A 20,021-nucleotide genomic window follows, 5' to 3' on the forward strand; every position below is an offset into this window, starting at 1 on the left:
TTAGTGCTGAGTCATCACTTCACCACTGTCACAGAACATCATCATCACTGCTCTTATAGGAATATTGCAACAGCAACCTTTTGGTATGAGAAGGGAGAGAGGATTCCAAGACATAGGCAGTGGAAGAGCAAAGCATAGTAGCTTCTTTCAGAAGAAGCTATCTTCTTCAAAGGAAGTTCCCTGGGTTTTGTGATCACTGGTTTGGAAACAGCAGAATTAGCACTCCCCATGCTTTCACCTCTGCTCATATGCTGTACTTCCAGAGCGCCCAAAGGATCAATGTTCGAAGGCAACGGGAACTAGAAGAGACTTCCGTTGTTTATCATGGTGTTGCTGAAGTCTTCTGGGGTTGACAGATGCCACTGCAGAAGGTTAATAAGATGAAAAAAGCTCTTCCAGCTGGACCATAAGAGGGATTATGTCTGAGCAGCAGATAAACAGATTATTCCAGAAACAGACACTGCTTTTTTTTAAAACTTCGTCACTCTTGTCTTACCACTCCAGTCCCCCAGGCTAGAAGTGTGTGTGTTGAAGGGGCTTGCCCAGCTCTTGCATTCTGGCACCTGTTGCACTCTGCCTAGTTGCAATTCAATGCAGTCCAAGGCTGGAGACACCTGAAAAATAAAAAGACAAAAGACGTTTGGGGATTTGAGTTCATTAAGAAAACAGAATTCTTCTACTTGACTGAAATATTCTTATTTCCTGCATGATTGCTCTTGAAAACTGTGAATGATCAATAGACAGCATGCATTTGAAAACTGGATTAATATTTTTGATCATTTGCCTTGCTCTCCAAGTTCAGGGAAGCAGAGGTAAGTTTATGTATTAAAGGTTTAGATTAATTTTACATTGCATATGTTGAGAAAAAATAATTTCAAGATCAGGAGTTTTCATATTACAGAATTTTGTGTTTGGAGTGTGGTGTTTTGACAATTCAACTAGAGACAGTACAGTTACTGACACATGTTATAAAGCTGAAAAAGGAAATGTTGGCCTTAATTCTCATGTATGTTTCCCAGGCTTTACAATCTCAGTAAGAGATGTCATCTAGATTCATTTTAGCTGAATATGTTCTGTTGTGACAAAATACAATTTCAAAAACAACTATAATAAAGGTGAAAAACAGTTGAAAGAACATCTAAGTGCTGACATTGTAAAAGATGGTCTTTCATCCATGAAATGAAGAGAAAATAGTAAAGTCTATCTTTGCATTTACTAGCCACTGTCAGAAAAAAAACTTCAAAAACTTTTGGATAGACAAATTCTGGAGGAATACACCATGCTGACAAATATGCAAAAAACAGCAATACTAGTAAGGATTACTATAATAATAATTGTAAAATGATTTGCAAGAAAACAAATACAGACAACTCCTCTGTACTTAATTCAATAGCTAACGATGACTCATTTTAAAAATATTAAACAGTTCACAGCAATTTTAAAGTTTCTTCAACAACAAAAAAGAAAAGATGGTGATGTGATTTTTCCTGATTAGTTCTATATTCAGTACATTTAGAGCTTTGGTGAATATGTTTAATTTTGGAGGAGGTTCCTTAATAACATTTCCATCTATGCTTTGATATTTACATAATTGAATTAAAAGCCAACATAACAACTGCTTTATGTGCCCCCAAGTCAATGATTTCTATTTTTATGTCAATCTCGGGCCTGTTAATTAAATGCAAAGAATGTAAAATGATAAAAGAGAAGTATCTTCAATGTTCTCTAAATATTTGTTAAAGAGACATTATGAAATATAGTCTACTGTCAATACTATTTGGAAAGTTTTATTTACACATTTTATCTTGCTTTTCTTTGCACAGATTTTCTGTAAGAAATACATAACACAGTTCTTATATGTCACTTAAATTATGTAAATCTTCTCTAGTGGACAATCAAAGTACTGAAAAAAAATCCCTGGAAAAATGTACTGTATAAGTTAACCCTAGATTCATATTGTGCTGCTCTTTGATTTTACATTTTAATACCACGTAAATAGTGTCATTTAATCATTAATGATACTTTAGAAATGTGGCCAAAAATGAGATAATTTCATGTCCGACAAGAAGAAAAGTTCTATCAAAATGCACTGGGTTTGCATTTAAGTTGCATATTCTATGATGGAAAGAGATAGAATGAATTCCAGACAATTCATGCATGCTTGATAGCATCATTGTAGTCCATATTTATAATTATGAACTGAGAGAGCAATAATGTTAAAAGTGGGATCATATAGTTTCACCCCATTGCAAACTGTGATTATATGTTACAACATATTTTGTGTAAAACACCAGCAAAATGCTGGGAGGCTATCTTGACAGAGAGGAATACAAAATTGTGTATTACCTCCCTAAGACATGCAGTAGAAAACTTGCTACATCAACGCTCAGGAAACCATGACCAGTCATAAACTTTACTTAACATCTTGCTTATGTAGCAATGTTCAAGTTTTCTCATTTTTGATAGCTTTCAGGGGAAAAAAATATTTCTATACATTCATGCGAATAATTAGAAAAATTCCTTCCCTTTATAAAGTACATGTAGTATGCATAAATGTATAATAATTCCTTTTTATTGACATGTAGTCATGCCATGTGTAATATTTTTTAACTATGTTATTTCAAATATATGCACACAGATCTCAAAAAACTTAATGGTTGTAGTAAGAAACTTCTTTTTCAGAGCAGAGATGCTTCCAGAATTGTTATTTTATAACTTAGTATTAGGGTCATATACTTAGAGAAAGTGTTTTTCAAAAGTACACAGGCTCTCCCTATAGTCTGAACACTTGTATAAATCACTCAGTAGTGAACCTAACACAGATGTTTTGAGGCTTTTTTTGAGGTTATTCAAGTTTGCAGGACATGTAAACTGTGATAGGCAAGGAAATAAGAGACTACGATATAAAATATCCCCATCTTAAATGAAAAAGCCATGCAGACAGTTTCGAAATATTTATAGAGTTAATCAGTTGATATATTTTCCTCATTAAAAAAAAAAAACCAAACAAACAAAAAAAAAAACAAAACAACAAAAAAAAACCCCAAACTATCTTAAATTTAAATTCTGCATTTACTCACACTTATATTTCATAAAAAGTGGGTTAACTTTTTAAAAGTGGGGCTTGCTTAGTAATGTCTTTTGGTTCTTCCTCTCTGTCCCTATTTATGGACCAAAAGAGTGCTTCTTCCAGACATTTGGAGGCTGTCCAGGAGCACCTCCAGTTCCACAGTAAACAAACAGGAAACTGTAGGAAGCAAAATAAACACTTTAGAGATACAGCGTTTAACTTTGGCCATAATTTTTCCTCTGTCCTGACACAAACTGTCTCTAGCAATGGGAAGGGAAAGTGAGGGGAATAAAATCTTTGTGACAGCACAAAATCTATGCACAAAATCTGAATAGTAAACCACTGAACACCCAGACTAAATACCAAAATCCAGAGAAGCTTTGAATACTCAAAACTATGCCTTGAGGCTGGATACATCCTGGCATTTGATACTGAGAATGTAAGGGAGCTAGAGCGCATTCAAGGCTGGTTTGTGTTACTTTTTTATTCAGCAAGCAAATATTCACTATTTACTCAGCCATTCCTTAGGACACAAAGGCTTTGTGTTTGCTCTATGAAATCATTTTAATTCATTCTGACTCACCCCTTCCCACTAGGCTGTTCCAATTCAGCAACAAATGTTGCAGATCTTCATTACTATAATTGCCCAATAAAAAAAGGGTTAAGTAAATTTGTTAAGCCAAAGGAAAAGGTAATTCAAAGAACATAAAGCTTCAAAGAAAGAAAGAAAAAGACATCTGCCTTTTGCCCTAATATTATCTTCTACCTTCATCCATAAAATAAGAATTACCAAGTTAAAGTTAGGTTTCTTGGTTGTTTTTATAAACAAATCAAAAGTAAACCTTTTTTTTTTTCCCCCTTCACAAGCACACGTAGCACTGCATTTTATATGGGTTTTAATGTACATATTTTCTGGCTGAAAGCCAGACTTGAATACAAATACTAGAACATTGTCACTGAATCTTAAAGATTAATTCTAGAAATAGTCACACCTGTGACACGGGGATCAGTGAACTATATGTGAATGAACAGCTAGGTATGTGGGATTTTTTCTCTGAAAACACCTGTGGACAAGATGATCACTATTAATAGGACTTCTCTTTTCACAGGACATTAATTTACAGGCTGCAATAAAATAACCCGAAGTCTTAACCTCCTAGAAATCCAGATCATTTATCCTATTCTTTATTTCTAAGCTAACTGTGGAGTCCCCATGGCCTCAGCAGTGCACAAAGTGACATGGTCAACACCCATCAGATGTAGTCAAACAGTGTCTTCTTTCCAGAGGAAGACAGTTCTTCTTCACAGAAGGAAAACTGTGTGTGCATTCTACTACATGCATTTCGATGTTTTAAAATATTTTATATATGTTTTCCCCCTGCTTTTTTACCTCTGTCCAAACTAGTTCCCTTGGGATTAAAATTAGTTTTCTGCTCATTTTCTATCACACAATTATTCTATTTTTAACAGGAATTAAGTGCACTATCCTGCACATTCCATGTGTTTTGTGCTTTGTAAGCCTAGCTGTGCTTTAATTTCTTCCCCTTAGGAATGTGTGATGTTGAATAACACATGTTCTAAAAAGAAATATCTATCTCTCTCTCTCTGCTTTTATATACATCTATACTAGCATTTAGTCACTGTCAGCTGCTATTTACTGGACAGACACTTCAGAATAGTAACCTATCCGGAAAACATACGATTAACAATCATCTGGGAGTACCCTGACACCTGCCACAGTGTAGCTGTGTTTTTATACCCTTACATAACAGCACACCTTATCACTGTATGCAAGCATACCACCAGTCTGACAGAGTAACACTATCATCCTCATTTCACAAAAGCATGAGGACCTGAGGTATAACTCAGAAATTGAAGTCCTGACTTGTAAGAAGCATTGCAGTCATAAAGCAGGACTGCAACAGAGTTTGCTGGGCTGATTCTCAGAGCAACTGCCTAGCCATACAGACATTTGCAAATTAGTAAGACCCAGACTCATAGCTACACTAATTGTACTTAGGCCACAATGCTTTTCTTTTCAGTGGTGAGGTTCTACTAGCTTTTAAACTTCTACTTCTGTGCAGAGCCGAAATTATCTTCTTATTGGCCACTCTGAATCTTTCAATACCTCTCTCAGACTTTACCCAATTGTATATTAACAATCTTAGTAAGCCAGTTACCTGAAATACCAGTTTTAGTGGCTGTGTTCTAGGTATACCTTTCATACATATGAGTCAACACAGATCATAGAAATCCCAGCAGTTTCAGGTAGGAAACAGCAGTGCACTCATCTTTCATTTTGTGATTTCATGGTGACAGCACAAAACGAAGACAGTTCTAATTGAGTTCTTTTCCCTTTCCTCTTCTCCATCAAAACTAGACAAACAGGTTGCCATGCTTAGATCAAGAATTGGACTAGGTGTCCTCCAAACCAAACTTGGTCTATGCAGCTTGATACATAACTAAGTTAAATAAGGTTAAGTCCAAGTCATTCCCTGTCAAAATGAGATGGAGTCAATTAGTCAGAGAGTGTAGATTGTACTGTAGGATGAGTGACCCTAAACCATGAGGAAAATTAAACTGTTCCAAATACACAAGCTGAAGCAAAGAGATGGCACTGGGGCTACTGGCACCTGGAAGCATTCTCATATGCCAACCATCCTAATTGTCATCATATTGGAATACAGGTATCTCAATAAGCTCATTCTGCACTAAGACTCTTTGCCATCTATGTCAATATTTCAGTAGTTTTGATGATGTGAGTCAAAGTATAACTGCAACTTGAACTTACACTGTGTCACTGGCTTTCTCAGAGGATAGTTGTACGTCTTGAGAATGACTACTCAGAAAAATAATAGCAGAGGTGTTCAACTTAGTGTTTCACCACTACAGATTGGATGCATCCCTCCAAGAACTACTTAAACATTTAAAGCATTTTCTTGCATCCCTTGATGTAAATCCTATCAGTTAATGGAATAGCCTTTTAGGTCAGATGCTACAAAGATGGCCAAGGAAAAACAAATAGATACACATTTTATATGTCAACATTAAAAAAGTCATTTTCAATGCTGTTTCTAGTCCAGATTCTGGACCTTAAGAAGAATGTTATACGATTCAGAGGTTGGCAATGAAACCATAGATGGTCTTTGATATTTTCTATGAATTCCAGTATCAGAAGTTCACAGAGCTGATGAATAACAATTTGTACTTTTCTGTCTGAAAAAGGATGTATAAATTTCTACCTTTAATGAGAATTATTATGTCTAGGAAAACATGAGTTTCTCATTATATTTTTTCAGGTTGGAAGAAAATGTGTCAAAATCACGTTGACTCATAAAGCTTTCAGCATGTTCAATATTTGTGGTTGGTACAGACAACATTTAATGTGAACGTGGATTCATCATTAGTATAGGACAACTATATTCACAAAAGCAGGAAAAGCTTATCAGTGGCATATTATGTTTTCTATTCTCATCTACAATAAGTAGATAATTCACCATAATTCTTTTGCCATGAATTGTATAGTTAGCATAATTCAAAGATATTACCAAATTATCTGCTTACAGAGGGAGAAAAGACTATGTTTGCCTGCTCCAAGGTCTATGAATAAATTTCATAAAACTTGCTTCAAATTATCTTCTTAGCTTTCTTTCTGAAGTTGGTTAACAATTGCGTTTCTCCACGTGGCATAGAAAACCACATGGGTTTGTGTATCTGGGAGGAGGGGAACAGCTGAGGGATTATGATATTTGCTTTAGTTTCTCTGTGTTACCTACTTGCCAAAATTAAATTCTTCCCACTTACTGAAATCCAAAAGCACATTAGCTGATGACAGTAGTGACCTTTGGTACTGAAACATAAATCTAGGTTAATTTAAAGGGTTCTGAAAAAGAACAATTACCTAATGCCATCTCCTAGCTTTGAATATAAAACCATTAAAACAAAAAGGTTTGGAGTTTTTAATAAAATTTACCCATTTACTAATATCATAGATTTCAAAATAACTCATCATATTCTTCAGATTTATTCCCATACATGTTCTGTAATGTAGATTGTTTCATTATAACCAAACATTCAGTATTTTTAATGTAAGAATAACAACAGGAATATATCACATAAGGATTCATGGGAGCCTTATCTTATTTGAGCACTGTTAACAGTAGCTGCATTCCTCATCTTCCATAAACATTTAAAGAAACATCCTCATGCATTCCTGCCAAGAAGCAGATTTATGAAAACCCACCATTTTCTTGGATTCTCAAGAAGGAAAATCCCTTGGTACAGATCTATTTTTAAAAATTAACCTAGTCTTTAAAAGGTTGAAAATTATAGAACTTATCTTTTAAGCAGAAGCCAGGAATTCCTCTCCTGTGTCATAGAGAGCTTGAGTGCAGCTTGGGAATATGTACAAGGTGATGTTTTGTCATGGTGAATCCAAGCAAGAGATACAGGGTTCAGACCAGTATTGTCTCCACTGCACAAGCAGGGTCTAGCACTTCCCTGATGTGTAAGGTGATGCTGAGTCTTACAGCACAAGATGTTAGAGGTACATGAAGGGTTCTGTATTACTGGGTGTATAACAACCAGCTTGGTGGTACTTGTACGGGAAGTTTGCTAGTGGATGTTGGCCAGCTTACCACAGCTTAACCTTACACTGGAGGCCTGGACCTGGCCCCCAGAGCACTTTACCACTATGAGATACCCAGGCCTCACCCCACAGGCAATGTTACTATTTAGTCACATTTAAGAATGGAATTCACAAACTCAACATACCAAACAGGAATTACCAAACTCATCTTTGTCAATATTTTTTCTGAGAAATTAGAATTATTCACTTTTAATATAAATGCCTTAGCCCTCTTCCCCTCTTTTAGAAACAGAGGCATTCTCTTCTGACCATAATTCTTCTTCTTCTGAAGCTAAGCATCAAAGTCAGCTGCTTATATTTCAGCAAAACTTCCCCACAGTCGTGGATACTACCCTCTTACCCCACAGTTCACTGGCTAAGTGCACTAAACCTGGAGAAGTGAGATCCAAACTGAGTTCCCTCCTGTGCCTCAGCTACCCCAGTTAGAGACCAGATGAGCAGACTACATATTAGAATTAATTTTTCTAACATGGAATTCCATACTCTGAAGTTTTTAAAACTGTGAGCCTTTATGGTTGTAAAAACAAGCTTGGACATGCAATGTAAACACAGTTAGAGTTACAGTGTCTGAAAAAGCCCTGGCAAAGCAGGCCCAAACACCAAGAGTACAAGAAAAGGGCCTCCACTTTCACATCTGTATAGGAAGATAGACGTTGCATGCTTCTCTGAGAGAAGATAGGTGCTGCTCCTAGTACTCACACGCAGGATCTAGGTTGCATTTGATGATAAGGCCACGCCATATTTTAATCTGTTCCTGCTCATCTAAGCCCCTTTGGCCCAGTCAGACTCTTCACATGCAAATGACCTGAGGAAATATGGCATGACATAAAAAAAAAATTTAAAAGGAATATAAGGAGAGAACATGTCACTGGCAAGTGCCACTAGAACATGGGATCTTCACTATTGCCATGACAGAAGGACACTAGTTGTAGGTAAGAGTCCAGGATATTACCTCTCTTTGTGCTTTCTATGCTTCATCTGGTGTTTACACTGATCAGCCCTTTAAGAAATCTCAAGATCAACTTTCCGTGACCAGTCAGCCACGCTTTGGTTACTGGCTCAGTTACCAACACAGGACTGTTGGACCCACTATATATTTAGCAGCAACATATTTACAGGATCTTTACTAAATTAAACTTGATAAGCTTTCCTCATCGTATTTCACCAGTTCCCTTAAATAAGCCTTAACTTTTAATTAACAATTATTTTATTTTGCAGGCAATACATTTCATTTATCAATCAAGCATTCCTCTCTATCCTAAGAACATCCACTTATTTTTCAGACTCATCTGCTTTTTCACACATTTCAAACCTTGTGATGATTTAAGGATGGATTACTCAAACTTTCGTCACCTTGAATTTTGCTGCCAAATCTTTAGTTACCATATCTTAAATTCTTATCTTCGTATACAATAACATCTAAATTTTCTCAGGGCAAACTAAAAGTCTACTGCCAAAATAATACTGTCAGTAAACGTTCCTATGCAGAGATTGTCTACATTGCTGAAAAAAACCCAAACTACCAACACCAAAACTGGAGGCCTCCCAAAACTGATACTTTTAAGAGAGAGAAATTAATAAAGCTGTATAGAGAAGCATCCACTATAGTTATACAAAAAGGTATGAATATGAGCTTCTTGCTCCAGTGTTTATAAAAGCAAATTTAAAAAAACAACCAAACAAACAACAAAAACCCCCAATGCTGACCAGTTATCCAAACGGCTTTAAACTCTTTCTCTAGAATCCAGTTCAGTAATGATGTGCTTTTCCTTTTTCATTATGCAGATTATTAAAACCGCATAAGAATTCTCACCTTTGAAAAATATTCCTCCTGCCTTGTTATTTTAGTTAACGGTATAAATTTGATAACACAGGTCTCAAGAGACACAGAAGAGAGGTCTGACCTAATTTCAAGGATTTCAGATTTTTATTTTGTGAAATGAATACTATTTATCTGCCTGAAAACAAAACCCGAAGAACAGAACTATGCACTTGAGAGATCAGTATGGATATCAAAGCAACTTGATTAGATCCCATATGAATTAGATTGCTGTATCATATTTTGGAAATTGCTTTATGGTATTTTGGAAAAATTTTGTTATATTTGTCTGAGTTCAGGACTAGAGGTCAGGAACTCCAGATTTTAATAACAGCTGACAGAGACTATGTAGGCAAAACTACTTCAATATTTTTTCTCAAGTATGTCACCTGGAAAATGAGGAGAATGATGTAGATTCTTTCACGTGAGAATAAAGGAGGAGAATTACAGCTATGTTTAAGACATCTTGGAGAATAAGCTGAACTACACTAAACTGTTAGCAGACTTCTATAGCTGTCCGCCCTTCTGGCCTAAAACTATCAAAGAAAACTCAAAATCTTAAATATAACTCTTAAAGGTAAAACTGAGTTAAGCAACTGAGTTAAATAAGAAAAAGTCAATTTGGACAGTGTTTATTTAGGGTAAACTTTGAATATTTTAATTACATATGTTTATTTCAGAAAAAAGAGTGAGGACAAAAAAATTTAGAAAGATTACTTATTTTAAGAAAAGCATACTGGCCTAGTATTATTGGGATTTTTTACATGATCAAATGAAGTACCCTGTAAAATTGCACCTCTCCAGTTTACTCTATTACCATGTTGTATGGTAATATTGGGCAATCATATGGAGAGAAGGGCTGATGCTTTCTCCAATTCAAATTTTACTTAAGTTTAGTTAAAAGTGATTTCAAGGAATTATGATAATAAGAGTTATTCTAGTAATGGAAATTTACTAACCAGAAGGTATAAATTAAATTAAACCTATTACAATAGAGATACTTGAAGGGAAAGAATGAAAAGAGAAAGAATTTAAATCCATCCAAAATAGGCTGGCAGAACAGCTCTAACTGAAGCAGAAAAAGTATGGTCATTTTCTCAGCCTGAAAAGCCCAAAAAGGGACTCTAACCTAGAGAGTTTGAAATCGTTACAACAATCATTTGAAAAGAATCTCCTTTGTCAGTCTTATAACAGTATAATTCTTAATTCAAGTTAATGACTTAGGGATAAATCCTGGAGAAGAAGTAAATCCTTCAAGAAAGGCCTCTACTTCATACAAAAGCTATCGAAGAGCTTAGTGACAAAATCCTCTGCCCCAGTTGGTCAGGCTGCCTGGGCAGCTGGTCTGTTGCAGTTAATATACATTGTAAAAGGTACACATTGTAAAAGGACTTACAACTGGTTACCTTCCATGTGGATATTTGGTCTTTTCTTCTAGGGTATTTCAGGGTTCTTCTTTGAGGTTTCAATGGCATTGGATCTTGTTCTCTCATCCCATGTATCATTCAAATAACTCAGTGTCTCAGCTAATGCAGTGTTTGGCTACTTGTGGTTTCTGATTAACTTAGCGATGCATTTCCACAGTTTTTATGCAGTTTCTGGTTCATGATCAGACATTAATGTGGAAAAATTACTTCCATTTCATTTAACGTCAAACATTATATGACTGCATCATCATTTTAAATTACCTTGCAACAATTAGACAGTTACAGGTCTACAGATTGCTGCCTCTGGCATGCATTGCAAAGTATAATGATAACCTGTTGCCCTTATTTTATAACTTCCTTTCTTTCAGACAATATTCATCGTAATCAACCAGTAGACTTTTTGTTGTATCAGAGTAGCACCTGTATCAAAATATAGATGTCACTACTATGATTTCTACACTGTAAACACTGGATGTTCATTTGAAATTAAATAAGAACTGAGACAAATAGATGCACATACACATATATATATACTGACATACATGGTAGAAGTTTCCCCATTCTTTATTTCAAGTACTATTCTTTCTGTAACAGTACGCTTTTTAAATATTTTTCTCTATCAGTTATCTGCCTACTTTTAACATTTAATTAACACAATTCCAAATTGTCAAGATAATGTGGTTTTAACCTTCCTTATTTTCTCTTGATTTGCCTAAGAACATGATAATTAGTGTTTGTTATATGCAGCATGACATTTCTTCTTTCTCCAGCAAACTGATAATCTTTTGCTTTTTTTGATAGTGCTGCTCTTACTGAATTTATTCCTTTTTAACATGATTATTTCCTTTTATTCTTCTGTTACAAGCTTTTAAACCATTTTTCAAAGTATTTTTTTCATTTGGTTCATCAGGATTCAGGAACACATATACCTTGTTTAAAGTTTTCCAGTTCTCTGAAAATGTGTTTTACTCTGCTTGCATTTCTCTTTAATTTTTATCTGTAATTACTGTATCAAATATATTAAAAGGCAACTAAAAAGTTATGCCCAAATTAATTGTAACATCTTTATTAATATATATACAAAATTTTGGAAGACAGTCTAAAAGATACTGCTCTTGTCACATGATCCTGCAAAATGCTGTATTTCAGCTCATTTAAATGTATACTTTATATGCTGTTTTTTTATCATCAATATTTTACATTAACTTTAGCTGCTATGTCATGTAATACTGAATCACAAATACTTAGGAAGTGGAACTAAATTAGTCATGACTTTTTGCATGCCTTTTGTGATGGGAGTTCTTGTGCTTGAGGCTATTCGTACACTCTAGAAGCATTTCCATTTTTCATAGCTGAATAGCTCCATAAGTAAAATTTAATTCTAGATCTTCGATTCCCACTCACTGATTTCACTTTTTTAACTGTAGTTGTTCCACTTTGCCAGGAATTGTTGAAGATCTATTGAAATACAATGCCAGAGCTTCCACAACACCTATCAACCAGTTGTAAAGAAACAATTGTAGTCTGTTCTAGCTAATACTTCAGTTTATGTGAGGGAAGGATAGAGGAGTGCAATGTGGAGTAAAAGAGAGAGACTGGAAACAGCTCTTTCTTTTCCCAAGGGCAATAAAATTCCTGTTCAACTTTTGAAAGGTTCAGGGTCTAATTCCTGGGGTAGGTTCAAGACCTGATGTGAAGGGAGGTGTGCCTTGAAGCCCAAAGGAATTTTAAGAATATCTTAAAGGGTGGAGATTTAAGGTACAACAATTTCTCATTTAACTTCTCTGGTAGTGTAGACACCTACTTACACTGTAGACTGATACAGATATTCTTTATTTTCCTCAAGCTCCAGACCATTACTTATCACTGCACTGTAAAGTTCCCTACAGGTCAATATGCTCACAAATGAGATGTTGTAGCACAAAGTTCAAGCACTTAAGTGTCCTCTGTGGATCTAATCTAAAGTCGCTTTTGAAAACAGGATTTAGGGCTTCTGACACTTTTACCCTATGTGTCCTGGGGTCACGTGTTGAGATATAAGGAAATTAATTGCCAGGTCTCTTGAGCCCCAGTTCCTCCATGTGATCACAGGATGCTTCTCCTCAGCACACTAATTTGGTCAGGGCATTGACACCACTATAAAGTAACAAAAAGGACTCTCAAGTTTATGCCCATTTCCCACACATGAATTTGCCTTGGATGCCTACTACCTATGTAGTTTATGTACATGCTTATTTTTATCTTTTCCAGAAATTCCTAATAAAATAAACCATGCTGAAGCCAAACATCTTGCAGACGCCTCAGGGTCAGACAAAACAGAAAGAACAACAAAGAGATCCAGAGTATCAACCATAAGGCGGATATTCGACATGGCAAAGCACCGAACAAAGAGGTCATCCTTTTTCTCAACTGGTGTGAAAGTTTGCCCACAAGAATCTGTGAAGCAGATTTTAGCCAGTCACCAAGCTTACTATAGATTAAGAGGTAAGATGATTATTGTAGCATGTACTTCCTCCTGCAAAGTCTTTCTTTTAATTGAGGAAACACAGTAATTTTCCAGAATCTTGTTCTTCACCTTTAAGCAGCGTATGTGCTATTTTCTTTATGGTTTATTTTTATCATAGATAAGCATAATATAGATAAAGTTACATGTGCATCAGCAGGGTTCAAGACAGAAGAAAATAAAAAAATGCACTCAAAGGACTAATGAACTTGGAGTAATTGCATAATGTTCTAGCATGGCTGAACATGAAGACCAAACTGTGCTTGCATTACTGTGTAAAGATGTACCACCTTTCTCATAAGTGCAGCAAGTACCATCGTTGCAAGTCTGAATTAATCCCACCAGTTTAAGACAAACAATGGAAGTATTAATTGGTCATTGCACAAATATGTTGGTGTATCTGTAGTTACGGTAAGCCTGTAGCAGTGTTAGTATACAACAAACACTTAGATAATTGTCAGCAGGTCATGAAAAGAACTTAGTCTTATTTTCAAAAGGTCTCAAACATTTCTTCTGCCTTTTCTCAACTAATTTGCTTTCTCCCCAGCCCTTTTTTACTTCCCTTGCCCATAGAGAGCCTGTAGAGTTACCACTCCAATTCTAGGTCCCTAGAGAGCACAGTGCAAATAGGCTCCTGGTTTTCATATTTTCTCTCTTCCTCCCTCTATCCCTTCCAGTCTTTCACTCAGTGACTATTTCAATTTGTATTAGAAAAATGCATATTTTTGCACTGCAGCTAGACAGTCCAAAGTTAATTCTAAAACCTAGTCAGCATTTCTAGAATGCAAGTATCCAATGCAACATCTGCTCTCTAAATCACCTCTGCTTATCTGTTTTTCCTCTATATTGGTCTCCAACCATTCACATACATCTATGTAACTTGGCTTCTCCTCAGCTCTCTTTTAGATAGCTCTCTCTGAAATGAAACCTGGATGTAGAGCTGCAAAACTTTTACTCCAGCACCCACTTGCTACAGGCAGCGTACGAAAATTACACCAATGTCTGTAGCTATTCCTATAGATACAAAAGTATTTGGACTCCATTGTAGCATCCTATGGGCACTAGACAGAAATCTGAAATGTGTTAAAGAGGTTGATCCAAGAAGCATTTCTTAAATTCAAATTAATCCTGAAAGTCCCTGAAACTCACTGGTTACATCCCAGATGGGGCTGAAAACAAGCTGTCCTGAAAGAGGCTGGTATCATTAGCTTGAACTCAAAGAACCGTATGTATGACCCTTTCTTTTAAAAAACTGAATATGACAATACTACCAACTTTTTGGAGAGCAGCACATCACCTGGACTCTATAAGTCTTGTAGTGCAGTCAGGTTTAAACTTACATCTCCTTTTCCTCAGCAGTGTTCTACACTCACAAAATTCTCTGAACAGGTGTCATCCAGTTCTTCAACTGAAACCTGAGTACTTCCCCAAGAAGGAAGCAATCAAACAGATGACTGCAGTTGAATAATTTGTACACTCATTCAGAAAAAGGTGTTTCTGCTCTCTTGAATAGTTGCACATATTGCATTACAGTATCCTTCATTAAAACCTCAAAAAATTTTTCCTGCAAGGAAAGATCACAATCCTTGAATCTGTAACCACAGTACAAGCCTTCATGGAAAAGTAATCTGGTATCCATGTGGGAGCTTTACAGCCTGTGCCTATCTGTGGCACAATCTTACCTTCATTTTGTTTTGTACATATACTTACAGGTCTGTTCTTTTCTGTGTCTAAAGTCGAGGAGATCACTTCTACCCCTCCAACTCCCATGACACATTTAGAACTGTAATAGCGCTGTGGATCATATCAGTCCTCTAGAGAATTTTTCTGCTTTCTAAGAAAAATTACAATTTTTTTTTTTAACACACACAAATATACTTCCAGGAATGAGCACATGACACAAAAGAGCTCAAATATAGGAGCTCAGACAATTTCTATTGGATAACCAGAGGCTACCGTGACCCTACACCAACTCTGAAATAATACACTATAGCATAAGTCACAATGAGGACAGTCCCTCATGTGGGGCAAACTGGGTGAAAGCATGGAATCATCTACACCACCTCCTCAACTGGTCATGTGTCACATTTATCTGGTAACTGGATTACTCATCATCAGATAGTATATCTTCATTCAGCAGTTGCTGCTCAGAAAAACAGATACCAGACAGTTGCAAGAAAAAGAGGATAGAAAGTAGCTTTAACTGCTAGCTTATAATGAATAAATTTCCTCAAAAGACAGCCTGTTCCTTTTTAATAGTCTGACCACATCTGCTGCACATGCAGCTGCTCCACAGGGAGGGCAGGCTGCTCCTGAGGTATTATTGAGGGGCTCTAACCCAGCTGGGTGAGTACATCCCTACAGCAAGTTAAGAGTATACCTAGAGAAATGACTGCGCTAATTTCAGAGACATCGATAATGCAGATAATGAACTCACTCTAAGTCAAAGTAGGTATCAAGTACTGAAAATAAATGACCCATCTCACAGTAACGAGCTTTGCAAAGTGCTACAGGCAACAGCTTTTAAATTGCAAGTTTCTGTTAAAATGGTTTTTCTAATAAGTTTGAAAATTCCTCTCTCTAAAAGCATTTAATTTTAACCAACATTTCAAAGTGCGTTGCTTCATTTTGAGTGATGAATGCGTAAAGGTGCAAATACCAAATAACTTTTAAAAGGCTTTCAAGTTTACTTTTTGGTAGAAAGCATCCATCCCCAGCCCCTTTCTTCTTACTCAGTCTGCCAGGAAGCTGTGTGGGAAGCCTTTCGTATTTTTCTGGATCGGATTCCTGATGCTTCTGAATATCAGAACTGGGTTACTGCCTGCCAGAGGGAAACCTTTTGCATATTCGACATTGGCAAAAACTTCAGCAATTCCCAAGAGCATCTGGAAATAATCCAACGGGTAAGGACTACTGACACTTGTTTATAAACTGGGAGAGACTTCCAAGTCCCTCCCTATCTGCTTATTTAAGGGCAAAGTATTGCTCAGGAGGAGGAGGGGGCATATCTTAGAAGGAAAATATACAAGGATAGTAAAAAAAAGAGCTAACAGGTTTCTGCTCTATCTGGTTGGATACACCCACTAGTAAAATGCTGTTTTTCTTAATCTTTTTGCAGCGAGTAAAACATAGAACCTTCCAGGAAAGGTAAGTAGCACAAGTAGAACCTTGTCACTTGATGTTACTGCCTTTTTTGAAAAAGATATGTGTAGATGTGTGTGGATGTGAACAGATATACAGATAGCACTGTGGTGTATTTGGTGTGTGCTGTGAGAGAGGTGTATACTGTATGTATAATAGTACACAGCAATTGAATCACAAATAATGGAGGTGGCCGAATGTCTGAGTTACCTGTTCACTTCGAGACACCACATAATGTTTTCTCAGACTAATGTAAGCATGGCTTTGCATTAGACCAGTGTTGATTGGGAGTATGACAAAAGTTGCTATATAGTTTCTCATATGGGAAAGTCCAAGGGCTTAACAAAGGTTTATCTGAGAGGCTTCATTAAGCAATAATATAAAAACTCTATGCCTTCACTTTAGCCTTCTTCTGTATTTTTACACATCATGACAGTGTCAACTAATGTGATACTTTTTTCTACAAACTCTTTGAAAAAAATATGCTTCTGGCAACACTCAGAAGTCTGAGAATGGCAGCATTAAAGTTACAATACTGAACTCTGTCTGTCTGTATATAAATACTGTAGTACACCCAGACAAATCATTGTCCATAACTCCTCTGAATAATGTATTATTTTTTCCTTCAAGTTTTTTTGATTTTCAGGACATTTTCGCATTCATAAGTTACGCTGTCTCATGATCACAGAGATCTTACGTATCTTTGTTCATTCCAGCATGAGAGACTTGAGGGCTTTTTCTCAGAAATGTACTTTTAATAATGTAGGCCCTAATTAAACTCCCCTGGAAGGCCAAAGGGAGGTCTTTTCATTCAGTCTGGTGCAAACAGCAGCAGCAAGGCATTAAGTGACTGATCTCAGAGTTCTTAAATTCTTTGTCAACAGTATGGCTTTCCCTAGACATAATTCAGAAGATGAAGTAAATGCTATGAAATTACTCGTATTTTAGCCAGCCATGATTATGCATGGTTGGACTTCATCTTTACTATTATGTGGCTTGGGAAAACATTTTGTATCTTCTGTAGATGCCACGTAGAGAGATCAATCTCCAGTTAAAACACAACACATAATTAGTTAGCATTGTGAAAACATTATAAATAGTACTTTTGTTCTCCCTGCGTAAGATATCCAGAGGATGTGGTAAATCAGTTGTTGCTCATGTTCTTTATTTATATTATTAAACATCTCGGTTGGTCCCGTATAGAAATGTATCTCATACATCCTTTCTGTCTACACTACAGGCTTTATGCTATCTCAGTTAACACCACATCACACATTTACAACACCCTTATTCTTTCACTCATACCAGTTTTCACAAATACTGCATCTGTGTGCACTGTAGAAATTTTGAGGAATTCTATTCTCATTTATTTCAAAGATTGCATTTTTTATTTTATGTTGTGAGTTTTTTCCACACCCTACTTAGAACTCAAAACAATTTAAATTCTTTGCACCCCAATTTCAGGAAAGAAAAATCTCAAAATGTCCCTAAGAAGATTCTTATCTAAAAATCTAAATTTTCCCAAAAGCTGAATGAATAAAAATTTGGTTTCAGAGCAGAATTTATTCCATAACCTTAACAGCAGGAATATCTAATACATCTATAATAAAATGTACTTAGATATACATACTAGTTCTGCTTTTCAGGCAAGCCAACAGTTGCAATTGCAAAAGGTATTCATTACCTCATGACTGTAAAACTTAAAACCAGAAAATAATATCAACAATACAAACCCAAACCCTGCGATACAAGGCAGACAACCTTACATCATACCCACCATATTCTTTCTTGGGTTTTCAGCTGTCTTCCATGCGGACCATGGTAGGCATTAACCCATGAACATTACATCTCATAGCAATCTGGATCCAGGAATATGACTTGAAATTATCATTATTTGGAACCATTCTTATGATATTATAATGCAGGCCAACAACTGAAAAATAAATACATCCATCCTCTCCTCACACCATACCATACAAACCTCTCTTGGTACTGTGAAATGTCCATTGGTCCTAAAATTAGGAGAGGCCCAGAGCTCTCACTGAACTGTATTGACAGGATGAGATATAGTAAAGGAGACAAAAGTTGGTTTAGATGGTGTACAAGAAGTTTTGCTTCCATTTTAGACAGTGGTCTACCATTCCTTAACCTCAAAGGGAAACAAAAACAAACCCAGTGCACTGATTTAATCTCTGTAATCCCATCCCTCCAGTTGCATGGATAAAATCAGTCATGAAATCTCATGAGCAGATTCCTAACAGGACTGATAGTCCTTGGTGGAGGAATATATCAAATCATATTTTTGTAAGAGCAAATATTCAACTGAAGAAGAGGAAACTAAATATGATCTACTGTTCCACTGCCTGTTTAACCAGGTTACAAAATATTCCATTAGAAATAACTTCACTCATTTAAACCACACTTCTATATTTCTAAATTTTTTTACACTTTTTTTCATTGCCAGTACAGTTTGTAGATAATTAAATCACTCATTTCTATTTGATTGATAGGAAAGATGAAATATCCGCAGAGAAAATAGGAGGCAAAAAGGTGGAAGAAATTCCTTCCATTTCTACAGGTAAAATCAAGTCTGCTTTTTGTGTGTCTGTCCATTAAATAGAATTGCTAAGGTCAGTCATTCTTAGGTCTTAAAAGGCTATAATTTAATGAGTGCAGTAGAAGTGTGACAAGTTCAGTGAAGTACAATGAAAATGTTTTAAACAAAATAATATTTATGAAGCAACTTTTATCTCTTTACAGCACGTCTGCTACTCAAATGTAGCACTCCAAGTTGACTTTTGCCTTCAGTCACACACATGCAATGCTACTGATGTTTGACCTGGAAGAAAGTCTGTCTATTGTATAACACATAGCATGGCCATAAGTCACGGGCATCTTCCAGTGGCACAGGCTTGTGCTCAAACACACCCTCCTTAAGGAAAGCTGCTCCAGTGAGCTGACACCTGACCAACACAGAAAGGGGAGGATTTTTGATGTGCAAACTTGTTCTCGCCTGACTTTTCTTTTACTCCCCTGCAGGCTCCCCTGGCACACCCCTCTCTCCATATGCACCTAATGGCACGCTGCTCAATGAAATCGTTAACGACACGAAGACTCCTGTGAAGGTCAGGGCAGCCTGTTTTCCTATCCCATTTTTTCACTCACCTTTTTTTTTTTTTTGAGCTCAGCTAGAAGAAAAGAGGAAGAAGCCTTATAAACACTTAGTGCTTTAAACCATGAGTTCTCCCGTCTGTTTCAGCCAGTGGGACTGAAGGGGTTTATTAGCATCTGTTCTGTACCAGAGTAGGGTATGATGTTTCTCAAGTATGAGGTAGAAAGTATAAAAGTATGGAAACCAGCTTTTAGGAAGAGTCTTCATTCTTTGAAGGAGGGGCCTGTTGCTCATCTTGCAC

The 20,021-nt window shown here is 36.3% G+C and overlaps 1 protein-coding gene across 7 annotated transcripts in view; it reads left to right on the top strand.

Moving 5' to 3' along the window:
• Nucleotides 1-601: 601 nt before the first annotated feature.
• The window catches only part of IMPG1 (interphotoreceptor matrix proteoglycan 1), a 56,186-nt gene continuing 36,766 nt past the window's right edge, over nucleotides 602-20,021 (top strand). For 5 of the 7 annotated variants that reach the window (XR_003536458.1, XM_027697024.1, XM_027696975.1 and 2 more), the window contains exons 1-6: nucleotides 602-812; nucleotides 13,215-13,448; nucleotides 16,204-16,370; nucleotides 16,586-16,614; nucleotides 19,119-19,186; nucleotides 19,648-19,733. Coding sequence is in view for 6 of the 7 variants with exons in the window: in XM_027697024.1 (XP_027552825.1) it covers nucleotides 746-812; nucleotides 13,215-13,448; nucleotides 16,204-16,370; nucleotides 16,586-16,614; nucleotides 19,119-19,186; nucleotides 19,648-19,733 (651 nt within the window). In the remaining variant the exon portion in view is untranslated. Of the gene's footprint in view, nucleotides 813-7,533; nucleotides 7,617-12,630; nucleotides 12,723-13,214; nucleotides 13,449-16,203; nucleotides 16,371-16,585; nucleotides 16,615-19,118; nucleotides 19,187-19,647; nucleotides 19,734-20,021 lie in introns of those variants that run through there. The other 2 variants (XM_027697001.1, XM_027697014.1) reach the window with 2 other exon arrangements.

The sequence above is a fragment of the Neopelma chrysocephalum genome, unplaced genomic scaffold (assembly GCF_003984885.1).
Source record: "Neopelma chrysocephalum unplaced genomic scaffold, ASM398488v2 Primary Assembly neopelma1_23b, whole genome shotgun sequence".
NCBI classification, from domain to species: Eukaryota; Metazoa; Chordata; class Aves; order Passeriformes; family Pipridae; genus Neopelma; species Neopelma chrysocephalum.